The sequence below is a fragment of the Dendrobates tinctorius genome, unplaced genomic scaffold (genome assembly GCF_039654945.1).
Source record: "Dendrobates tinctorius isolate UK_male_01 unplaced genomic scaffold, ASM3965494v1 ptg000082l, whole genome shotgun sequence".
NCBI classification, from domain to species: Eukaryota; Metazoa; Chordata; class Amphibia; order Anura; family Dendrobatidae; genus Dendrobates; species Dendrobates tinctorius.
Window position 1 is genome coordinate 5,182,550 of NW_027361750.1, and position 23,368 is coordinate 5,205,917.

Here is a 23,368-nt window from a genome sequence, read left to right on the forward strand (position 1 = left end):
CTTTATCCCCAGTGGCCTCAGCTACCTAAAGCGAGACAAAAACAGATTTGTAAGTATTTATTAATTTGAATTTGTGTACTTTTTGGAAATCCTGATTTTTTTTATTGTTTCATTTCAGTGGAGGACGTAAAGAAGAGGTCGCGATCTGGATCAACAGGCTGATCAAGTCCCTAAGGACACAAAGCGGCAGCTCTCCATCAAAGACGAGGGTGCCGTACGCAGACCAGCTGCAGTTCATTTTGACAAGCAGGAATTTTCGGAGGTAAATTATACATATATTTTTTTTTGATCTCCAGTGTTTCAAATAGTCTTTTATTAACATGGCTTTTTTATTCCTACTACAGAACTGAAGGCAATATAAGGGCCCAAACACCACCGGCCCATGAAGGCAACAGCACGGAGCACGGTCTTGGAGAGGAGGTAAAGGAGATGGAAGTGGCCCTTGTCCGCCCGCTCCTGAACAATCGGGTGCACCCACATTCATTTCAGTGCTCTCCTCCTCTGAGAGTGCTCCTATGGGAAAATATAGTCTTTAGTACAAAATACATCCAAATATTAAACAGATAAAAAATCTAGTGACAGTATGTTACCTGCTCGCTGTGGTGGTGCAGCAGAATCAGTAATGTAAGCAGCAAAATATGCATATTTTCTTGGCTGAGACGCCGCTGGGGCTGCACTTGTGGCATCTTGAATACAACAAGAAAACAAAATGGAGAAGAGGGGTTGGACTAGGAAATGACCTCATAGAAGCCTCTTTTTTTTAACCCAACTTTATTTGTGCTCAAAAACGCTTAAAAAAACGCATGAAAAACGCGTCAAAAAGCGCATCAAATCCGCATGCGTTTTTCCTGGCAAGAGTGTGCGGTTTTGATCAGGAAAAATCTTCTTCTATTCTGCAATGTGGGCACATAGCCTTACTGTTTCTATTATTCATTCTCGTCTGGACTATTGTAACTCTCTACTAATCGATCTCCCTCTCACTAAGCCCTCCCCTCTCCAATCTGTCCTGAATGCTGCAGCTAGGATCATATTCCTCACCAATTGTTATACCGATGCCTCTACCTTGTGCCAGTCCTTACACTGGTTACCCATCCACTCCAGAATCCAGTACAAACTTATTACCCTCACCCATAAAGCACTCCATGGCTCAGCACCACCCTACATCTCCTTCCTTGTCTCAGCATACAACCCTACCCGTGCCCTCCGTTCTGCTAATGACCTGAGGTTAGCATCCTCAATAATCAGAACCTCTCACTCCCGGCTCCAAGACTTTTCACGTGCTGCACCAATTCTTTGGAATGCACTACCCAGGTTAATACGATTAATCTCCAATCCCCACAGTTTTAAGCGTGCCCTAAAAACGCATTTGTTCAGACTGGCCTATCGCCTCAACGCATTAACCTAAATATCCCTGTGTGGCTCATTCAAAATTTTTTTACCATAACTAGGTTCCTCGCATCATGTTCTCACATGCTTTATGCATTTATTTGCCCTCTGTATCTGTACTGTTACATATTTAGACTGTTAACTGGTTCATGCAGCAACACCCGATTCTTACATTATGGCTGGTCCGAACAATAAAAGCAATTGTTACCATCCACCTTTCGTGTCTCCCCTTTTTCCTTAACGATTGTAAGCTTGCGAGCAGGGTCCTCATTCCTCTTGGTATGTTTTGATCTATGGGTTTATTGGTATGCTGTAATGTCTATTGTCTGTAGAAGTCCCTCTATAATGTTATGTGCTGCGGAACATGTTGGTGCTATAGAAATTATTATTATCAGGCTGGCGTTTTGGGCTCTGAAATACATTTTTAACCAGAGACTCCAGACCATGGGATTTTCCCACCCTTTATTTAGTCCCTTTCAGTCAGTTACCCCTATGTGTCAAATCGAGTTTCTGTGCCTTTTTCAACACCCAGTCCAGGCCCAGTTCCCCCATTTCACATTATAGTTTTTTTTTCCTTTTTCCTTTTTTTGTTGTTATAATTCATCATTAGGTTTTGGTGTATGAAAATAATATGCCTATTTTTTGTTCTTGGCATACAAATCTATAATATGATTTTTTAAAAAAGGCCTCATCTCATTTGGTTTATTTGTTGTTCTAATCAGTAAATCACACACACAACACTAAAAAGCATCAGCGGGAAAGTGTACAACTGTGGGCTGAAGATTATAGTCTGTGAAACGTGTAATACACATGGAGTTTCACAGACTATTAATACCACAAGGTTGTATCTTTACACTTTACTAGTTATTCAAATGGGGGACCTCAGAAAGAAAAAAATTCTGCATCATTTCTGTATTTTTTGGCTGGAAAGAGGCAGCTGCAAAAATGCGTGATTTTGGTTCATTTTTGCCTGATTTGAGTGAAGTCAATGGTGAAAACGTAGGGCAAAACCGCAGATAATTGGCATGCAGATTATTTTCTGCACCAAAACTGCAAAAATACTCAAAATGTGAATGACACTTCAGGTTTCTCATTCACTTTGCTGGCATCAGGTTCTGTCACATATTTGGGCAGAAAAAATGCGGCAAAAGCGCATCAAATCTGCAACATGTGCACACAGCCCTATAAGGACGAACGATATCTGCAAAAAATATGGATACACTGGTACGAGAAAAACCATAGTATGAACGAGGCCTAAGGTGTAAGTAGTAATGCCTAATAATAAACATACTGGGTAAATATACAGGACGTATACACATGGACTGCTGCTGTACTATTTGCTGCAGGTTTCTGGAGGATTTGCCTTGTGACATAAGTGCGCTTTACAGGTACTTTTATTATTTATGTTTAATTTCTTCCCTAATATTCTGTAATGTTTTTAGTTCTTAGTTTCTTGGAGAAGGCAGAGAGGACATCAGAATAAATTTAGTTTTCTTTTTGTGTTTTAAAATGTGAATTTTTTCCTCCTTTTCCTGTCATCAGTATTACGTTGTTTTACTTAGTTTTGTATTACGGCGCTATAAGATCATTTTTCTTTCTCATCTGTTTCTTAATTCGATCTTATTTATACTGAATGTGATTTTCAGATCCTTTATGGAGTTCTGCGTGGTGTTTTCTTTAGCATCCCTGTTATTTTTGTTATTTCTAAACTTATGATTGAGGTTTAAAATTTTTCGTGCTTTATTTTAGTATTTTGTTTTGATGAAATTTACACATAATGTGCTGACTTTTGCCTATTTTCTATCTTTTGCACTGTTATTTTCTCTCATCGCCTCCTTTGCTCTTGGACAATCTCTGTATTATTTACTCATTATTCCAATGTTGTCACTTTCATGCCGTCATTTGATGTCGACATTGATCACTTTTTGTCCTTTGAGGCATTTCCCTCCCTCATCTGCACTGCTTCCTGATTTGACCCCTTAGTGACGGGGCCAATTTTTAAAATTCTGTCCATTGTCAGTTTATGTGGTGATAACTCTGGAACGCTTCAACAAATCGCATTGATTTTGAGATTGTTTTTTCGTAGCACATTATAATTTATGATAACAGTAAATTTAGGTTGATATGTTTTGTGTTTATTTATAAAAAATATCAGAAATTTGACAAAAATGTAAAAAAAAATTGCAATTTTCAAACTTTGAATGATTATCCCTTTAATCCAGATAGTCATTCCACATAAAAACATTAAAAAAAAATACGGTAACATTTCACACATGTCTGCCTTACATCCGCACCATTTTTAAAAAGCTAATTTATTTTGTTAGCCTTTTAGGAGGTTTAAAAATGTAGCAGTAATTTTTCATTTTTTCAAGGAAATTTACGAAATGTATTTTTTTGAGGGACCTATCAATGTTTGAAGTGACTTTTGGGGTGCTATATATTGGGAAACCCCAAACATGATACCATTTTAAAAACGGCACCCCCTGACACATTGAAAACTGCTCTCAGGTAGTTTATTAACCCTTGAGGTGATTTTCAGGAATTAATGCAAAGTGGTGTAGCAGGAATGAAAAAGTGTTTGTTTACCACCTAAATGTCGCCAACTTCTGAACTGACCGCTATATCCAGGAGACTCTAAGGCCGCTATTTAGCCATGAACGACTATGGCAAACATCAGGACCACACAATCATGATCTCAGTGTATCAATTAGATTAAAGCGGAAGCCCCCACAACCTATTAACCATATATTTGATGTAGTCACTTTTGACAGCAGCAACTAAAGGTACTGTCACACCTAGCGATGTACCAGCGATCCCGACCAGCGATATGACGCGGTCAGGATCGCTGGTACATCGCTAAGTGGTCGCTAGTGAGCTGCCTCACAAGCAGATCTCACCAGCGACATCGCTGGGGACGGGGGTCGCTACTAACCTGTCAGACGAGGCTATCCTGCATCCTCCCGCCCGGCTCCACGCGTCGCTCGTCTCTCCACAGGAAGCACCGCAGGAAGCTGACGACGAGAAACGGTCCTGGACGTTCTCGCGCGATCAGCTATAACCAGCGGAGGAGCGGTTGTAGGTAAGTATCAGACACAGCGATATCACTAGCAATATCGCTATAACGTCACAAGTTATAGCGATATCGCTTAGTGTGACAGGCCCTTAAGGGGTTAAACAGATATGGAGAGTGCCAACACTGATCATGGCTGATGCAGCAAGTTGTCAGCTATAGTGTACAGCCGACAGCTGCTTGATTGTCACCTGTATGGGGATGCTATCCTCTTATATCTCAGGTCAGGTATTGGCTGTCATTAAGGGGTTAAAACTGCACATTTCTTGATATTTTTCAGGGGAAACCTTTGAAAATTCAGATTCTGTGCTTTTCTGCTATTGTGGAGTTCTTAACTAACACTACAGACTTTCTGCCATGCTTAGTCTGTATATAGCACTCAGACACTGCTCTCACTGACTTTCTTCACAGGAACCATCTTTTGAGAGGTAATTTTACCTCATGGCATCACTAAGACCCTAGACCATATTCCCACTAAGGCTGGAGTCACACACAGCGAATAAAAAATAGGTCCCATTTTAACAGTACGAAATCGCACAAAGAATTCTTGGCCAGATATCCGTCTGTCATCCCATTTTCCGGCGTGGAACCGATTTTATTCGCATCTAAGCATCAAATTGACATCCAATGCCAATGCCTGATGCTCTTTGCTGTTGACCTAGAGAAGTCTTGCGATTTAATCGCAAGTCACACGTGTGGTGCGTTTTCAATGCAATTTTTAATTGCACCCATAGACTTGCATTGTCGAATCTGATCCAAAAATCGGTGACAATCGCAGCATGCTGCGATTGTCTCGGTCCGACGATCGGATGCGATAAAAAAATCGCATGATGGGAGCAGCACCATAGAATAACATTGGGACGAATGCAATGCAATTTTTTATCGCATTGCATTCGTCCGTTTTAATCGCCAGTGTGACTCCGGCCTAACACCATTTAACGCGAGGAGTGCTGTCTGCTGTCTAGCCTGGCTTTGCTGTGCAGTGCGTAATGGCGTCACAAACAGGTTTCCTGTCGTCACACAGCTCATCTATACTCCTCTTGAGTCCTCACTAGATCGCACCTGTGATCAAAATGGTTCCGCGTCTGGCTGCCGTCGCCTTCACATCACTCCTTGATAAAGCTTCACTGCATATTCAGGAACACCTAGTGGTGGGAAGACGAATTGGAAGATAATATTACACCGTGTACTACACTGGACCTTCCATGACGTCATGCCCATGTGACTAGGCTCTTAGGTGGCTGCTGTACCTGGCGCTATAGGACCTTCCATGACGTCATGTCCATGTGAGTATAGTACGCATGCGCTCCTCTTCCTAGCGTGAGGGCTCCTTCCCCCGCTGCTGTGAAGTCTTGTGTGCAGAAACATTCTGTAAATAAAGTTGTGTGAGCGCTGAAGCTGGAAGTCACAGTGTGTGTGTGGATGCACAGAGCTAAGTTTGCTGTTGGCAAATGTGACAGAGATGTTGTAGCAGAGCTGCGTTTGCCATGCCGCAGAGCGGAGTTTGCCATGCCGCAGAGCTGCGTTTGCCGTGCCGCAGAGCTGAGTTTGCCGTACCGCAGGGCTGCGTTTGCCGTGCCGCAGGGCTGAGTTTGCCGTGCCGCAGGGCTGAGTTTGCCGTGCCGCAGGACTGCGTTTGCCGTGCCGCAGAGCTGCGTTTGCCGTGCCGCAGGGCTGCGTTTGCCGTGCCGCAGGGCTGAGTTTGCCGTACCGCAGGGCTGAGTTTGCCGTGCCGCAGGGCTGAGTTTGCCGTGCCGCAGGGCTGTTTGCCGTGCCGCAGAGCTGCGTTTGCCGTGCCGCAGGGCTGCGTTTGCCCTGCCGCAGAGCTGCGTTTGCCGTGCCGCAGGGCTGAGTTTGCCGTGCCGCAGGGCTGAGTTTGCCGTGCCGCAGAGCTGAGTTTGCCGTACCGCAGGGCTGCGTTTGCCGTGCCGCAGGGCTGAGTTTGCCGTGCCGCAGGGCTGAGTTTGCCGTGCCGCACGACTGCGTTTGCCGTGCCGCAGAGCTGCGTTTGCCGTGCCGCAGGGCTGCGTTTGCCGTGCCGCAGGGCTGAGTTTGCCGTACCGCAGGGCTGAGTTTGCCGTGCCGCAGGGCTGAGTTTGCCGTGCCGCAGGGCTGTTTGCCGTGCCGCAGAGCTGCGTTTGCCGTGCCGCAGGGCTGCGTTTGCCCTGCCGCAGAGCTGCGTTTGCCGTGCCGCAGGGCTGAGTTTGCCGTGCCGCAGGGCTGAGTTTGCCTTGCCGCAGGGCTGTTTGCCGTGCGGCAAAGCTGAGTTTGCCGTGCGGCAGAGCTGCGTTTGCCTTGCCGCAGGGCTGCGTTTGCCTTGCCGCAGAGCTGAGTTTGCCATGCAGCGGTCACATGTTGATTAGACTTATGAGGCTGCGGAGGATAATAAAGCCTTTTACAATGGGGAAATTTTTTTAATTTTTTTTAATGATTCCCCCCGGTCCGTCCGAGAGCGCAGACACCAAACATGTCTACTGTTTATTTTAGTTAAGTAGGAAAATAAAATTTCAACAAAAAATTTCTACAGTTTCCGACACCATTTTTTGTGCCCTGAGCTGATGCTTTCATTGATATCATGTTGGGGTAGATACGATGCCTTGATCGCCAGTTATTGCATTTTATTTCAATGTTGCGGCGACCAAAAAAGAAGGAATTCTGGCTTTTTGATTTTTTTTCTCATTACGCCGTTTACCGATTGGGTTAATTAATTTTATATTTTGATCGCTCTTTTACAAAGGAAACAATAACAAATAGGTTTTTTTTATTATTTTTAATTTGGCAAAAGGAAAAATTTAAACTTTTTTATTTTTTTTTTTACTTTTCACTGCACTTAATAGTCCCCTTTAGGGACTGGACCTTGATGATCGTCTGATCCCTTGTTCTATACACAGCAGCGCTATTAGTTTTTTACATAATTCAATAAAAAAATTCATGCCGCCGTTCATAAAATCACTTCTGGGGGAAACTGGAATACATTCGCTCCAAAATGTTGCAACTTGTTAAAAAAAAAAGTCACAACTGAATCAAATAAAAACATCTGAAAAACCCCCAAACCCCGACCACAAAAGAAACAAAAACAGGAGAAGACGTGAAAGAGACGGTAAAAAAGGCAAAAATTAAAGAGACCAAGCAAAGAACGCCGAACAGTAGACAGAGAAACATGTCCGTGTAATGTAGAACTTAACCCCTTCCTGTCAAGGGCAGTTTTCGGTTTTATGCCAGTTTATTTTTTTTTACCGTTGGCCTCAGAAGCCAAATATTCGCGGTCTTATTTCTATATGAGGTCCTGTTGTGTTTATTCTTTTGGTAGGCGTGGACTGTGGTGGGGGTGATGATTTGTGTTTGTCAGCGACATTGTTTTGGGGAACCAAAAAACCTATTAACAAACTTATTAACTCTTTATAGGCAGGAATGTCAGTATTGGGTATTTGGGTATCTTTCTCCATGTTAAAATGTGTTTGTTTTTGTGTCGCCATTTTCTGAAAGACACAAATTTCACATTTTCCTTAAAGACTTTCACTTTTTGCACTATTTTTGGATAGGTACGACTTTTTGATCACTTTTTATTTCAGCTTCTCCCTCTCCCCTCCCACACGTGACTGGTCACATGGTCATGACATCATCAAAGGTCCTTTAGTTCTTCCAGCAGTACACCCTAGAGCCTGACTCCACCCACATGTGATTGGTCACATGAAAACAACATCATCATCACTGCTACTTTAGCTTCCTGCACTGCCTGCAGCAGAGGGAGCAGCATGGCCGGTCTGGAGCTGCTGTCGGATCAGGGCTACCGTGTGGACGGGAGGAAGGACGGGGAGCTGTGAAAGGTCCAGGCCCAGATGGGGGTGTTCGCACAGGCTGACGGCTCTGCGTACCTGGAGCAGGGGAACACCAAGGCGCTGTCGGTGGTGTACGGACCCCACGAGGTGACGCCTACTGCACCAGATCATACACTTTGGACTGATTCATTTTTGCATTTGTGCCTTTTTTCTTTGTTTTCATTTTGGTGTTTTTTTTACCTGTTTTTGATTTGCGCTTTTTCATGTTGATTTTTACTTTTCCAGATTTTTGCATGTGAGAAATCAATTGCAACTTTTTATAACGTTTCCTAATTTTTGTGCAGATTTACTCCGATCCCACCTCCCCTCGCCCCTCACCTCCCTTACCATTGAAGTCACTTTATAAGCGCCTGACATTATTTTACTCAAATTTTTCAACCATAAAACAGGTGAAAAACAAAAAACGCATTGTTTTTATTCTCAAATCCGCGTGCGTCATTAATGCCAAAAGAAAACAAATAATGAATCCTCCCAAGTTCTGTTGAAAATTTATTTCACTTTTTATTTTACCACAATCAAGCTTTATTGACATCGTACAGCACTGACTCTGTCTCAGTCCTTTTTGTTTCTTCTCTTAGATCCGTGGCTCTCGGGCTAAAACCCTCCATGACCCCGCGGTGGTGAACTGTCAATACAGCATGGCCACCTTCAGCACTGGGGAAAGGAAGCGCCGGCCGCATGGAGACCGTACGTCCACCGAGATGACCCTACACCTGAAGCAGACATTTGAGGCCGCCATCCTCACCCAGCTCTACCCGCGCTCTCAGATCGATATATACGTACAGGTGAGAAGGGGCGATGCACGCTGTATCGGAGCAGCATGACCTCCTGTATTGTGCCACCAGGTGTGTATAGTGCGAGCAATCCAAGCGCTGCAGGTTCAAGGCGCTTAAAGTAAACTTGTCAGCAGTTTTGGCCCATAAGAGATACAGCCATCACCTTTCGGGGCTTATACACAGCATTCCACAATGCTGTATATCTGCCTCCAACCCGACCTGGAAGAACTGAAAAATAACTTTTATTATACTCACCTGTGGGGCGGTCCAGTCCTATGGGTGTCACTGGTCTTAGTTCGGCTCCGCGCTCCTGCTTGCTTCTTGTGGATGATGCGACCTTGCATAATCCACACAGGCTACTCGGCATCGAGCTCCTGCGCAGGCATACGTCTTTGTCTTGTTCAGGGCAGAGCAAAGTACTGCAGTGTGCAGGCACTGGACCTCTCTGAACTTTTCCGGTGCCTGCGCACTGCAGTACTTTGGACTGCCCTCAACAGGGCAGAGAAGTACGCCTGCACAGAATCGCGATTCCGAGGAACCTGTGTGGATGATGCAAGGTCGCGTCATCCACAAGAGGCAAGCAGAAGGACGGCATCGCAAGAAGATGGGAGACCAGTGACACCCATTGGACCGGGCTGCCCCACAGGTGAGTATAATAAAACTTATTTTTCCAGGTCGGGTTGGGAGCAGATATACAGCATTATAGAATTCGGTGTATCAGCCCTGAAAGGTGATGACCGTATCTTATATCGGCCAAAACTGCTGACAGGTTCACTTTAAAAGCAATAAAAAAAAAAGTAATTTTAAAATTAGAAGTTATTTTTATTCCCCAATACAAAAATAAAGATTACAACAAAATAAACCTGTACGTTATCGCCATCCAAAAAAGTTTAGTTTATCAAAATATGAAGTTATTTACCCGTATAGTAAACACAGTGGAAGTAAGAAAATAAAGTCGAAATGCTCCAATCTCCAGTAAAAAAAATAAAATAAAAAAGAATAAGAAGTGATTGAAACGTCTCATGTTGGCCAACCTGATAGTGATAAAAACTGCGGGTCGACACTCGACAGATCCATCAACAGGAATAAAAAATACAGAGCATATTTCAGAAAAAGAATATATATTATAGGAACAATTTTTTTTTTTTTTCATATAAAGTTCTGAAATATATATTTTTTTAACCACTAAACTATAAATAAAAGCTCCACAAGTTGGTTCAGACAGGCCACAGTCGCACTGACATGTAGTCACATTTCCAGCTCATTTTTACTGCACAATGAACGATAATAATAAATAATAATCTTCATTTATATAGCGCCAACATATTCTGAGCGCTTTACAGTTTAACAGTTTCAAACACAACAGTCTTAAGGAACAACGTTAGCAATACAATAATTAAAGCATAATCAGACAACCCTGCTGGTGAGAGCTTACAATCTACAATGATGTGGGGGGATACAAAGTACAGGTGTGTATTTACAATGATGGTCCAGCCCTCTTGAGGGAGTGGGGATAGATGGGGATAGTGAATGGGCTACACACACACTTACACATAAAATGACTCTGAACAAATGTGTTTTGAGGGAGTGCCTAAAACTGTGCAAGTTGTAGATGGTCCTAATTTCTTGGGGTAGAGCATTCCAGAGGATTGGCGCAGCACAGGAGAAGTCTTGGAGTCTGGAGTGCGAGGTACAGATTAGTGCAGAGGTCAGTTGAAAGTCGTTTGCAGAGCGCAGCGGTTGGTTAGGCCGATAGACAAAAATGATGGAGATGTAATGGGGTGCCGCACTGTGGAGAGCTTTGTGGGTGAGAACAAGTACTTTGATTTGGATCCTGTAGTGAATGGGCAGCCAGTGTAAGGACTGGTGAAGAGCAGACACGTCCGAGTTCAGATTAGCCAGGTGGATGACCCTGGCTGCTGCATTAAGTATTGACTGGAGAGGGGAAAGTCGAGTAACGGGGAGACCAATTAATAGAGCGTTGCAGTAATCCAGGCGAGAGTGGATCAAGGCGACAGTGAGGGTTTTTGTTGTTTTCATGTTGAGAAAAGGGTGGATTCTAGAGATGTTCTTTAGGTGTAAGCGGCAAGAGCTGGCAAGAGATTGTATATGGGATGTGAAGGAGAGACTGGTGTCAAAAATAACACCCAGACAGCGCGCCTGCTTCCGGGGTGTTATTATGGTGCCACCCACGGAGAGGGAAATGTCAGTTTAGGGAGGTTAGTAGACGGCAGGAGCAGAAGAAGTTCAGTTTTTGAGAGGTTGAGTTTCAGAGAGCGGACATGATGTTGGAGACTGCGGACAGACAGTCACTGGCATTCTGTAGTACAGCGGGGGTAAGGTCGGGGGATGACGTGTATAGTTGTGTGTCATCAGCATACAGATGGTACTGAAAACCAAATCTCCTGATGGTCTGTCCAATTGAGGCCGTGTAGAGAGAGAAGAGAAGGGGGCCAAGGACTGAGCCCTGAGGTACCCCAACAGTGAGAGGAAGAGGAGATGAAATGGAGCCAGCGAACAAGATACTGAAGAAATGGTCAGAAAGATAGGAAAAGAAACAGGAGAGAGCAGTGTCCTTAATGCCTAGTGACAGGAGCATAGAGAGTAGGAGATGGTGGTCAACAGTGTCGAAAGCTGCAAAAAGCTTGAGAAGAATGAGCATAGTTCACCATTACATTTTGCTGTCAGAAGGTCTTTGGTCACTTTGAGTGCAGTTTCTGTCGAATGTAGGGGCGGAAACCGGATTGTGAAGGGTCTAGGAGGGAGTGAGTAGAGAGGTAATGGGTAAGGTGGGAGTAGACTAGGCGCTCCAAAAGTTTAGAGATGAAGGGAAGATTGGAGACTGGTCTGTAGTTGTTTGTGCAGGATGGGTCGAGAGCTGGTTTCTTTAATAATGGAGTAACAATAGTGTTTGAAAAAGGAGGGGAAAATAGCCAAGGAGAGGGAGAAATTAAAGATTGCAGTTAGGTGAGTTGTGACGACTGGAGAGAGACTGGAGGAGATGTGAGGAAATGGGGTCAGTAGTGCATGTAGTCGGATGAGAAGAGTGGAGCCTGGAGACTACTTCTTTTCTGATGGGATCAAACCTGGAGAGTGAGACAGGGGAAATGCAGGGAGGGATGGGAGTCACAGCACTTGGTGGCTGGGAGCGGATTTCCTGACGGATATTGTCTATTTTCTCTATAAAGTGGGAGGCCAGGTCATCAGTACAAATGTCTGTGATAGGGGATTGTGCTTTTGGATTGATGAAGGAGTGAAAGGTGTCAAAAAGTTTCTTGGGGTTGTTGGATAGTGAGGAGATCAGGGTGGTGAAGTAGGTCTGTTTGGCGAGGTGAAGGGCAGAACTATAGGTTCTTAACATAAATTTGAAGTGGATGAAGTCTTCTGGTGTGCAAGTTTTCCTCGATAAGCGTTCAGCACTCCTAGAGCATCGCTGGAGTAGTCGAGTTTGCAATGTGAGCCAGGGCTGTTTTTCCTCTGTGTTTGGAGGTTCTGAGAGTGAGGGGAGCTACTTGGTCAAGGGTGCTTCTAAGAGTGTCATTGTAGTACAGCCAGATCAGGACAGGAAAAAGAGGAGATTGGGGACAGTGATGAGTGTAGGGAGTCTGAAAGTGTATGAGGGTTAATGGCTTGTAGATTTCTGAATGTGTGGTAGGTAGGCGTGTGCTGGGGTGGGAGAGGATTTGTAAGTGTGAAGGAGAGAATGTTGTGGTCAGAGAGGGGAAGTGGTGAGTTATCTAGGTTGGAGATTGAACAAAGCCGGACAAAGACCAGGTCAAGGGTGTTACTGTCTTTGTGTGTCTCAGAGGTTGAACGCTGTGAGAGGCCAAGAGAAGTGGTCAGTGATAGAAGCTGGGATGCAGATGTGGAAGTGGGGCTGTTAATGGGGGATGTTGAAGTCTCCCATGATAAGGGCTGGTAGTTCTGAGAACATGAAATGCGGCAGCCGGACTGAAAAATGGTCAATGAATTGGGTGGGTGAGCCTGGGGACCGATATATGACCTCTATGGAGAGGGAACGGAAGAGCCTGATGGTGTGGCCCTCAAGAGAAGGGAATATGAGTGATGGAACTGGGGGGATGACCTGGAAAGTGCTTTGTGGGGACAGGAGTATGCTGACTCCACCACCAAGTCTGTTTGTGGGTCTCGGGGAATGGGAAAATTGTAAGCCACCATGGGAAATGGCAGCAGGGGAGACAGTGTCAGAATCCTGGATCCAGTGATGGATAACAGATTAATAGAGTTGGTCATAAAGTAGTTGTGCAGGAAAGCAAGTTTGTTACATACAGACCGTGGATTCCAGAGGGCACAATAAAAAGGAGAGGAAGGCGTGCAACTAATATTAATAAGGTTAGTAGGGTTTTTATGTGAGGTTGGGTAGGGGTTGAAGTTGGGGGATGGTGGACCGGGGTTGGGAGAGATGTCCCCTGAGATCAGTAGGAGTGGGAAGAAAAAGCGCAAATAGCTATTGGAATTGTCAGAAGTTTTTTTTCTGCGATAGGTTTTGGCAAGATGGGCTGAGGTTTTTCAGGAAGGTGCGAAGTGCATGGGAAAGGGAAGTATAGAGGGGCTGATGTGTATGCGTCGTGATGGAGGGGGGATGGGGCAGTGAATGTGGATGGCAAGGAAACACAGGAGGATAGAAATAAAGAACGTGGATAAAAGGGAGAGCAAAGTGTGGGTTACCTTTCTTCTGCCCAGACTAACTGCCATGGATTAACTGCTTTTTCTAGATGCTTTGCTGAAGGGATGCGTGCCACCACACTGCGTGCACCCCTTAGAATGTTTCTAAATTTATAGGCCACACTACAGGGTCAGCAGAGAGGGATTGTGGGAGCTGGTTTGGGATAAATTGGCAGCAGCTGCTCTACACATCCTGGTGTGGAAATATGATCAAAGTCACTAGTCCTGGCTCCATCTCTATACTATAACACCTTTCCCAAGATAATATCTACATTGACTCCCCTAACATGGATATACAGCAGTGAGTACAATGGAATAGATAAATTATAGCAAATATTCAGCAAGCAGAGTTCATTAAAATACGTATTGGAGGTGATATGCAGCAGATGAGACAGCAGGCAAAGATGTGTAGTTGTACCATTAAAATATAATGCAGGTGATGTTAATGATATAAAAACAAAATGAGAACATCAATGGTGGGACTTTTATATTTTTATTTACCCCATTTGGATTCTTTCCTCCTTTATCAGTATGTTATATAGTATAATAAATGATGCCATTCAACAGTACAACTTGCCCCGAAAAAAACACGTTCTGGTACGGTGATGTGGTTGGAAAAATTAGAAAGTTGTGGCTGTTGAAAGAAGGGGAGGAAAAACAAAGCTTAAAAATTGGCCAAAAAGGGTTAAATGTGATGCAGAAAGTGCCACTTGCCCCTTCTATCTGCCCCCATTGTGGAGGAACCCTAGACCAATGGGTTGAATAGGAGGGGGCTACTGATATTTGTGGATCTGATTATAATGGAAACCATTCGCATTAAATGACTGTTTGCCAAAACCATGCTCCGTCTCTCACTCTGCCGACAGCCGCCTCTCCAATCCATGAGAGAATTTCCTCTGCCGGCTGCCTCTCCCAGGCAGGGGAGCGCTTCCTCTGCCGACGGCCGCCTCTCCCAGGCAGGGGAGCGCTTCCTCTGCCGACGGCCGCCTCTCGCAGGCAGGGGAGCGCTTCCTCTGCCGACGGCCGCCTCTCCCAGGCAGGGGAGCGCTTCCTCTGCCGACGGCCGCCTCTCCCAGGCAGGGGAGCGCTTCCTCTGCCGACGGCCGCCTCTCCCAGGCAGGGGAGCGCTTCCTCTGCCGACGGCCGCCTCTCCCAGGCAGGGGAGCGCTTCCTCTGCCGACGGCCGCCTCTCCCAGGCAGGGGAGCGCTTCCTCTGCCGTCGGCCGCCTCTCCCAGGCAGGGGAGCGCTTCCTCTGCCGACGGCCGCCTCTCTCAGGCAGGGGAGCGCTTCCTCTGCCGACGGTCGCCTCTCTCAGGCAGGGGAGCGCTTCCTCTGCCGACGGTCGCCTCTCTCAGGCAGGGGAGCGCTTCCTCTGCCGACGGCCGCCTCTCCCAGGCAGGGGAGCGCTTCCTCTGCCGACGGCCGCCTCTCTCAGGCAGGGGAGCGCTTCCTCTGCCGACGGCCGCCTCTCTCAGGCAGGGGAGCGCTTCCTCTGCCGACGGCCGCCTCTCTCAGGCAGGGGAGCGCTTCCTCTGCCGACGGTCGCCTCTCTCAGGCAGGGGAGCGCTTCCTCTGCCGACGGCCGCCTCTCCCAGGCAGGGGAGCGCTTCCTCTGCCGACGGCCGCCTCTCCCAGGCAGGGGAGCGCTTCCTCTGCCGACGGCCGCCTCTCCCAGGCAGGGGAGCGCTTCCTCTGCCGACGGCCGCCTCTCTCAGGCAGGGGAGCGCTTCCTCTGCCGACGGCCGCCTCTCTCAGGCAGGGGAGCGCTTCCTCTGCCGACGGCCGCCTCTCTCAGGCAGGGGAGCGCTTCCTCTGCCGACGGCCGCCTCTCTCAGGCAGGGGAGCGCTTCCTCTGCCGACGGCCGCCTCTCTCAGGCAGGGGAGCGCTTCCTCTGCCGACGGCCGCCTCTCTCAGGCAGGGGAGCGCTTCCTCTGCCGACGGCCGCCTCTCTCAGGCAGGGGAGCGCTTCCTCTGCCGACGGTCGCCTCTCTCAGGCAGGGGAGCGCTTCCTCTGCCGACGGTCGCCTCTCTCAGGCAGGGGAGCGCTTCCTCTGCCGACGGTCGCCTCTCCCAGGCAGGGGAGTTCCCTCCTGTATTCTCTGTGAGAAAGGCACTGACTTTTCTCATGGAGAGAAATTTGATCAGTAGTCAGAAATCTGACATGTCTACTTGACATCTCTCCGACCATCAGTCGGACAGCGCCCCCCTACAGATTAGAACGGTGGCCAAAACTGTCGATATCACCGGGACATCAGTCTAATATGTACAGAGCCTTATTTGTGTGGTGTCCAAAGCCCGGAGTCTTCTCCTACTTCTGTTTGCTGTACTACTATTTTGCTCTATTTTCAGCCAAACAGAATGAATTTCTTCTTGTATCAGGCCAGGAGTACCCGGCTGTCATCTATTGCTCTCTGTTGTCAACCTTCTGTGACTGGGGATGGGCCGTGTAGCAGAATTTCATGTTACAATATGATTGAAACTTTCCCCCTTTTAGATCCTGCAGGCTGATGGCGGCAATTACTGCACGTGTGTGAACGCAGCCACCCTTGCGGTGATCGACGCCGGCATCCCCATGCGGGACTATGTGTGCGCCAGCTCAGCCGGCTTCATCGAGGACACACCGCTGGCGGATCTCAGCTACGTGGAGGAGTCGGCAGGGGGACCCCACTTGTCTTTGGCGCTGTTACCCAAGTCTGGGCAGATCGCACTGCTGGAGATGAATTCGTGGCTGCACGAGGATCACCTGGAGCGAGTGATGGATGCGGCCAGCAAGGCGTGTAAGGATGTGTACGTGGTGCTGGAGCAGGTGGTGCGCGACCACTTACAGGAGGTGTCGGCGCTGGTCGGAGATTGGGGGCAGCATAGATGAGACTCTGGATCAGTGTGTGGAGAGAGGAGCCATAAAGGCCGGATCTCCGCACAGATTGAGGTGAAGGAGCCACGGACGCCAGGGACAGATTCTTCTATGTTTTGGTTTAATAAATATGAAAAGTTTTTGTTTTTCATATCATTGCTCAAGTTTTTTGTTTAAGAAAACCTTTTCTTAAAATGGAATTTTTGGTTAATAATGAAAGCTATTTTTTCTGCAGTATTTTTTTTTCTGCTTGCTGTCAGTGAATGGAAATGATCTGATTTATATTCAATGGCGGTGAAGCTGTCCAGGTCTTCTCCTGCCCATAGAGCTGAGGGTTAGTGACAGTGTGTCAGTCCGTGATGTACCTGAGTTCATCAGCATTTCTTCTTCTTTTCTGGCCTCCAGACTATACGGATTCCTGTAAGAAACTCTGTCATGTAAGAAGAAAGGTGAACGGGAATATTTTCATTCTCTGACTGATAGCAAAGGTTTGGAAATGGTGAGAAATCGAAGAGTGATGTACAGAATGTAGGAAGTGGCAGAAAGGTATCGTGTGAAAAAATCACATTCATTGAAATTCGGAGATAAAAGAAAAGTTGGGATGTTGCCCAGTACAGCCGCCTTTCACTCTCCCATTGTTGGGGCCGTCTCACGGTTCGGTCGCCTTTCCCTCTCTCGTCGGGGGGGGGTCGCTACCCGGTATGGTCACCTTTCCCACTTCTGTCGGGGGGGGATCATTGTCTTGTCTTTCCTATTGTGGTCATCACCCGGTACGGACGCCTTTCGCTCTCTTATTGCCTGGTTTGACCATCTTTCCCTCTTCCGGCGGGGGGAGGGGTCACTGTCTGGTATCACCGCCTTTCCTATTGTGGTGATGACCCGGAAAGGCCACATTTCCTTCTGTCGGGGGGTCATCGCCCGGAAAGGCCACATTTCCTTCTCCTGTTGGGGGTCATCGCCCGGAAAGGCCACATTTTCTTCTCCTGTCGGGGGATCAACTATCTTTGACAGACTCCAGATTGGCCTAATTACATAGTGTTTGTGCCATGTGAGATGAGATGATGTGAGACCATAGATGGGGCAAGTAAGTTCTGTGTTAAATATTAATCTTAAACTTTTTTTGTGCTGGTTTTCTTTTTTCTTTCATTTTTATTTTAAAGTTCTATGGTGCAGGCCAAGTAAAGAAAAAAATCACTAAAAGGGTAAGTGCACAGAACGTATTTTTTCTTAAAGGAAGACAACTTTTTTTTTTTTTCTTTTTTATTTATGTAAAACTTCTTGTCTGCTCTTTTGGAGTGTTTTTTTTTTTCTACGTCTGGTGAGGTTTTTCAGTGTTTTAGCTTTTTGTCGACATCTTCTGAGAATCCCCCCAGCTGCGTTATAAGAGAGTGCAGCAATCCTCACAAGCAGCAGAACTGTCAGTACTTCATCTCCAGGGCTGCGTCCAGAACAGCTGCAATTAGACCTGATGGTCATTATGGAAGGAGTGGCTCCCGCTCTTGGGCTCTCTGTAATGATTCAATGACCTAAATTTGAAGAGGCAGAAAGATTTCCTACAGCTCCCAGATCTGAGCTGCCATGTTCCTTTATTGTGTCCCCTGTTGTGCTCGGCATAACGGCTCCTTTGCTGCTTTATATAGAGAAAAGAGCCGCACTCAGCACTACAGGATAATGATGGACAACCACTCCCGTCATCCGCTCGCCCTCCCTCCCGTCATCCGCTCGCCCTCCCTCCCGTCATCCGCTCGCCCTCCCTCCCGTCATCCGCTCGCCCTCCCTCCCGTCATCCGCTCGCCCTCCCTCCCGTCATCCGCTCGCCCTCCCTCCCGTCATCCGCTCGCCTTCCCTCCCGTCATCCGCTCACCCTCCCTCCAGTCATCCACTCACACTCTCAGACATCCCCCTCACCCTCCCATCCTCCTCCTGTGCAGGATGCGGCCAGGCACAGTAGTGTTGGGGATATTGGGGTGTTTGTCCTTGTGGGGTCACTTACACAGTGCTGGTCTAATAGCCTGGATGTCACTAACAGGCTGTGGTGCAGGATGCGGGTCTGTGTGACTGGCGCCTTATCTATGTGCATCTGTAATACTATGGGAGAGTGAGCAGATGATGGGAGTTGTCCACCTGCGCCACCTCTGCCATCTCTCAGGGTCCTGCAGTGCGGCTGAGCTCCCAGCTGCATTTTTTCTGCAGTTATAGGTACCAAAATCCGTTGTCTGTTCTGATTATTGCTGGATTTTTTTGTTTCCCTTTTCTTGATGCGTTTGTGCGGCAGATTTGAACCTGTCACCCCCGCGATTTACGTCCAGATGTAGGGTTGATCTGCAGGTGTGAAGCATGTAAGCCATGTCTGGATGCCGCAGCGGCTGCAGGGAGAAAGTGAGGCTCTCCCGGTCAATGGGGAGGAACATGGGGTGTACAGTCACTGATCACTACACAGTGAGTGCAGCTGTAATCCCTGTCAGACACTAACAGTCTGCGCTGGACACAAACACTCACACGCGCTACACACTGCACACATTCTGCACACACGCTGCAGATCAGTGATTACAGCTGCGCTTTCTGTATAGTGATCGGTGACAGAAGAAGCATCGCAGGTGAAAAAAATGCAAAGAAAAACACTGCATCATGTGAATGAGATTTTAGAAATGTGAGCGGTAATGTACAGTATAGGGCAGGATAAAATGAGCAGTAGAGGACAAGATCTATTTTAGAGAATAGGACGTGAGATAGGTAGGACCACTCAGACAACACAGGGTGAGGGTAACACAGTGCTGTAATAATTTATTGACCCACAAATCAGGCAAATAACACGTATAACAGTCTCAGCAAAATACCCAAGATGGTGCACATTACAGGGTCTCACACTTCCACTCTCTGGGATTAGAGCAGCTGCGACTTCAGAGATTAGACGGCCGACTACACCCACCAGTGGCTCCCTGTTTTTTGGTGGGCACCAACAGAGAGGAGGTAACGAGAAGCTTAGGAACCCTACAGTCATGGCCAGTTTTAGGCAAAGTGGGGCCCTAGGCAAAGTTTAAAATGGGGCCCCAAATGCTAACATATTGCACATCACACAGAAGCATTTCGATTGTAGTTACATGCGCTGAGTTCAGGCTGCTAAATGAGTGTGATCGACAATACTGAAGAAGTCGTTCAATACTTGTTTCCTGGCCTCTTTCCACCATCTGAGAAAGAATGATGGGAACAGAACGATCACTAATGGATCACTAAGGGTGTGTGCACACGTTGCGGTTTTTGCTTCGGATCCGCAGCGGATTTGGTCCTGGGGATCCGCAGCAGTTTCCATGTGGTTTACAGTACCATGTAATCCTATGGAAAACCAAATCCGCCGTGCACATGCTGCAGAAAATTCCGCGCAGATTTGCTGCGGTTTATTTTCCGCAGCATGTTACTTCTTTTTTGCGGAACCGCAGCTGCAGTGTACGTTCCGGGACATAAAAATCAATCAATCTCTCTCATCCGCACTGCCAAACCTCACTAGAACCTGCATCAAATCCGCTGTACACATGCTAGGAATCCACAGGAAAAATGCATGTGTTTTACCCTGCGGTTTCTGCCAAGAGATATGGATTCTCTGCAGAAAAAGCGGCAGACTAATCCGCAACGTGTGCACACACCCTAACAGATCACCATACAGTATCATGTTATCAGCAGCACATCTACAGTTTACTCCCCATAGTCCTCCATATAGTATAAAACACTCCTTAGTCCTCCATATAGTATAATACACTCCCCATAGTCCTCCATATAGTATAATACACTCCTCAGTCCTACATATAGTATAATACACTCCTCATAGCCCTCCATATATTAAAATACACTGCTCAGTCCTCCATATAGTATAATACACTCCTCATGGTTCTCCATATAGTATAATGCACCCCCATAGTCACCCATGTAGTACAATTCACTTCCCATAGCATAATGCACCCCATAGTTCTTCATATAATGTATCCCCCATAGTCCTCGATACAGTATATGCAGCCCACATAGAGTATAATGCAGCCACCTAATAGCGCATAATGCAGCCACCCCACAGAGTATAATGCAGCCCCGCCATACAATATAATGCAACCCCCATAGAATATAATGTAGCCACCCCTTAGAGAATAATGCAGCTACCCCAGAGTATAATGCAGCCACTCCACAGAATATAATGTAACCCCCCATAGAATATAATGCAGCCCCACCCCCCCATCCTCTTTTTGAGGTTTTCATGTTAGAGTAGGACTGGCAAGTGTAAGGAACTTTGACGCAGTTTGCCAGCTTCCGTATTAAGGCCTTAATATCAACCAATACCTTACATATATTGATATGTTTTTTGTGCACTTTTTATATTTCTTTCAGGGTGCAGTTGGGCCCAAATGGTTCTGCAAACTTGTGGCCTCTGTTCACACGGGATGCATTCTAGTTGGCACTGGGCAGCCCCCCTATATGGTGTTACTAAGAGGTTGTGAACCAGAAGCCCTGCATTCCCTGTGTGAACACTGCCCCATGCGGATTATTTCTTCTGCACTGGTGTACCACTTGGCGAATCCCTGATTGTAGGCTGGCTGTTTCATTTGGTATTTATGCACCTGTGCAGCTGCCATTTTACTTGGGTCCGCTGCACCCTGTATTAGTGCAGATGCATTTAGGCCTGTCTGGTTTGTATCTGAATTTTTTGGAGGATTTTTTCCTCTTTTTGAGGTTTTCATATAATACAGCCCACCATGGTATGCAGGCTGTATACCATGCTGGGCTGTATAATACAGCCCACCATGGTATTCAGCCCACCATAGTATAATACAGCCCAGCATGGTCTAATACAGCCCAGCATGGTATATAGCCCCCACAGAATCGTATAATACAGCCCAGCATGGTATATAGCCCCCCCAGAATGGTATAATACAGCCAAGCATGGTATATAGCCCCCCAGAATGGAATAATGAAGCCCAGCATGGTATAATACAGCCCAGCATGGTATATAGCCCCCCAGAATGGTATAATACAGCCCAACATGGTATAATACAGCCCAGCATGGTATATAGCCCCCCCAGAATGGTATAATATAGCCCAGCAAGGTATAATACAGCCCAGCATGGTATATAGCCCCCCCAGAATGGTATAATACAGCCCAGCATGGTATATAGCCCCCCCAGAATGGTGTAATACAGCCCATCATGGTATAATACAGCCCAGCATGGTATACAGCCCCCCAGAATGGTATAGTACAGCCCAGCACGGTATAATACAGCCCAGCATAGCCCCCCCCAGAATGGTATAATACAGCCCAGCATGGTATATAGCCCCCCCAGAATGGTATAATATAGCCCAGCATGGTATATAGCCCCCCCCAGAATGGTATAATACAGCCCAGCATGGTATATAGTCCCCCCAGAATGGTATAATACAGCACAACACGGTATAATACAGCCCAGCATGGTATATAGCCCCCCTAGAATGGTGTAATACAGCCCAGCATGGTATATGGCCCCCCAGAATGGTATAATACGGCCCAGCATGGTATATAGCCCCCCCAGCATGGTATATAGCCCCCCAGCATGATATGATACAGCCGAGCATGGTATATAGTCCCCCCAGAGTGGCCCCACAGTCCAGTACTCACACTGATTTAAAAAAGAAACACTCCTCACCTTCTCCTCATGCCCGAGCTGCTGGCTGTTCCTGTCTCCTTCTGCTCTGTCTGGCACACAGTGAGAGCGTGATGACGTCATCGCGCCCCCGCTGTGTCAGAGGCAGAGCGGGGAATGATGGGAGAGGGAGTGTCAGCTGATGCTCTCTCCTCCATCACTGCCTCCTTCAGTGCGGCGGCGGGAGTTGACGCTTGGGGCAGGCTTGCCCCCCTGCCTCACAGGGGCCCCATAGCAGCTGGGTGATGTGCCGCTGGCTGGGGGCCCCTGGAGGAACGGGGGCCCGAGGCAGCTGCCTGGTCTGCCTGCCCATAACGCCGGCCCTGCCTACAGTCCATTGAGGTAAGTGGCCAGGTGACCTGATTGTCCCAGCTTGGATTCTCCGAACGTCTCCATGGGTTCAGTGATGGGCAATGGAGCAGATCTGTTTTTCTACAGCTGGGTCCATGGTTCCAAACCCTGACCTCCTGTAGAACACAAATTGAGAGCGGTAATATTCTGTATAAACATGAGGGTACTGAACATTGAGATGTTCTAAAATAAGTGTTTGCTATATTCCTGACCACCTATAAGTCACATGGTTTAACCCCTTATTGACAGAGCCAATTTGCAGCTTAATGACCAGATCAATTTTTACTATTCTGACGACTGTCACTTTATGAGGTTATAACTCTGGAACGCTTTAACTGATCCTGCTGATTCTGAGATTGTTTTTTTCGTGACATATTGTACTTCATGAGTAAATAGAGGAAGGAACTCTGATGAAGAAGCACGTTTTGCTTTGAGACGCATAGGTTTTTGGCCCCAGCTAGGCTCCATAGCCTTAGCCTGTGACGTCACACGCTGTCGGTGCAGGACAGTGTCGGCCCCCTTCAGCCGTGCATCCAGTACTCTACCGGCTGGAGCTATCTTGGCTCTGCCCGGCTCTATTCACTACTTGCACTCCATTCAGCTGAGCTCATTCACTTCATCCTCCCAGCTTGTCACATACTTATCCAGCAACTCTGTGTATCATTCACTGTGATCGGCACAGCACCTTCATTCAGCAGAGTTAAGGGGGTTTTACACATAGCGATATCGCTAGCACGTCACCGATTTTGT

At 47.0% G+C, this 23,368-nt stretch overlaps 1 protein-coding gene and 1 long non-coding RNA gene across 2 annotated transcripts; one reads left to right on the forward strand and one right to left on the reverse strand.

Moving 5' to 3' along the window:
- Positions 1 to 296: 296 nt before the first annotated feature.
- Positions 297 to 22,383, reverse strand: LOC141097032 (uncharacterized). Its single transcript, XR_012233833.1, has 3 exons — positions 22,271 to 22,383; positions 591 to 686; positions 297 to 513 (listed from the first exon to the last, which is right to left on the reverse strand). It is a non-coding gene; the product is annotated as an uncharacterized lncRNA (long non-coding RNA).
- LOC141097031 (exosome complex component RRP41-like) lies at positions 8,220 to 16,761 on the forward strand. Its single transcript, XM_073583998.1, has 3 exons — positions 8,220 to 8,382; positions 8,874 to 9,080; positions 16,251 to 16,761. The coding sequence occupies exons 1-3, from the start codon at positions 8,296 to 8,298 to the stop codon at positions 16,623 to 16,625; spliced, it is 669 nt and encodes a 222-aa protein (XP_073440099.1). The 5' UTR covers positions 8,220 to 8,295; the 3' UTR covers positions 16,626 to 16,761.
- Positions 22,384 to 23,368: the final 985 nt, after the last annotated feature.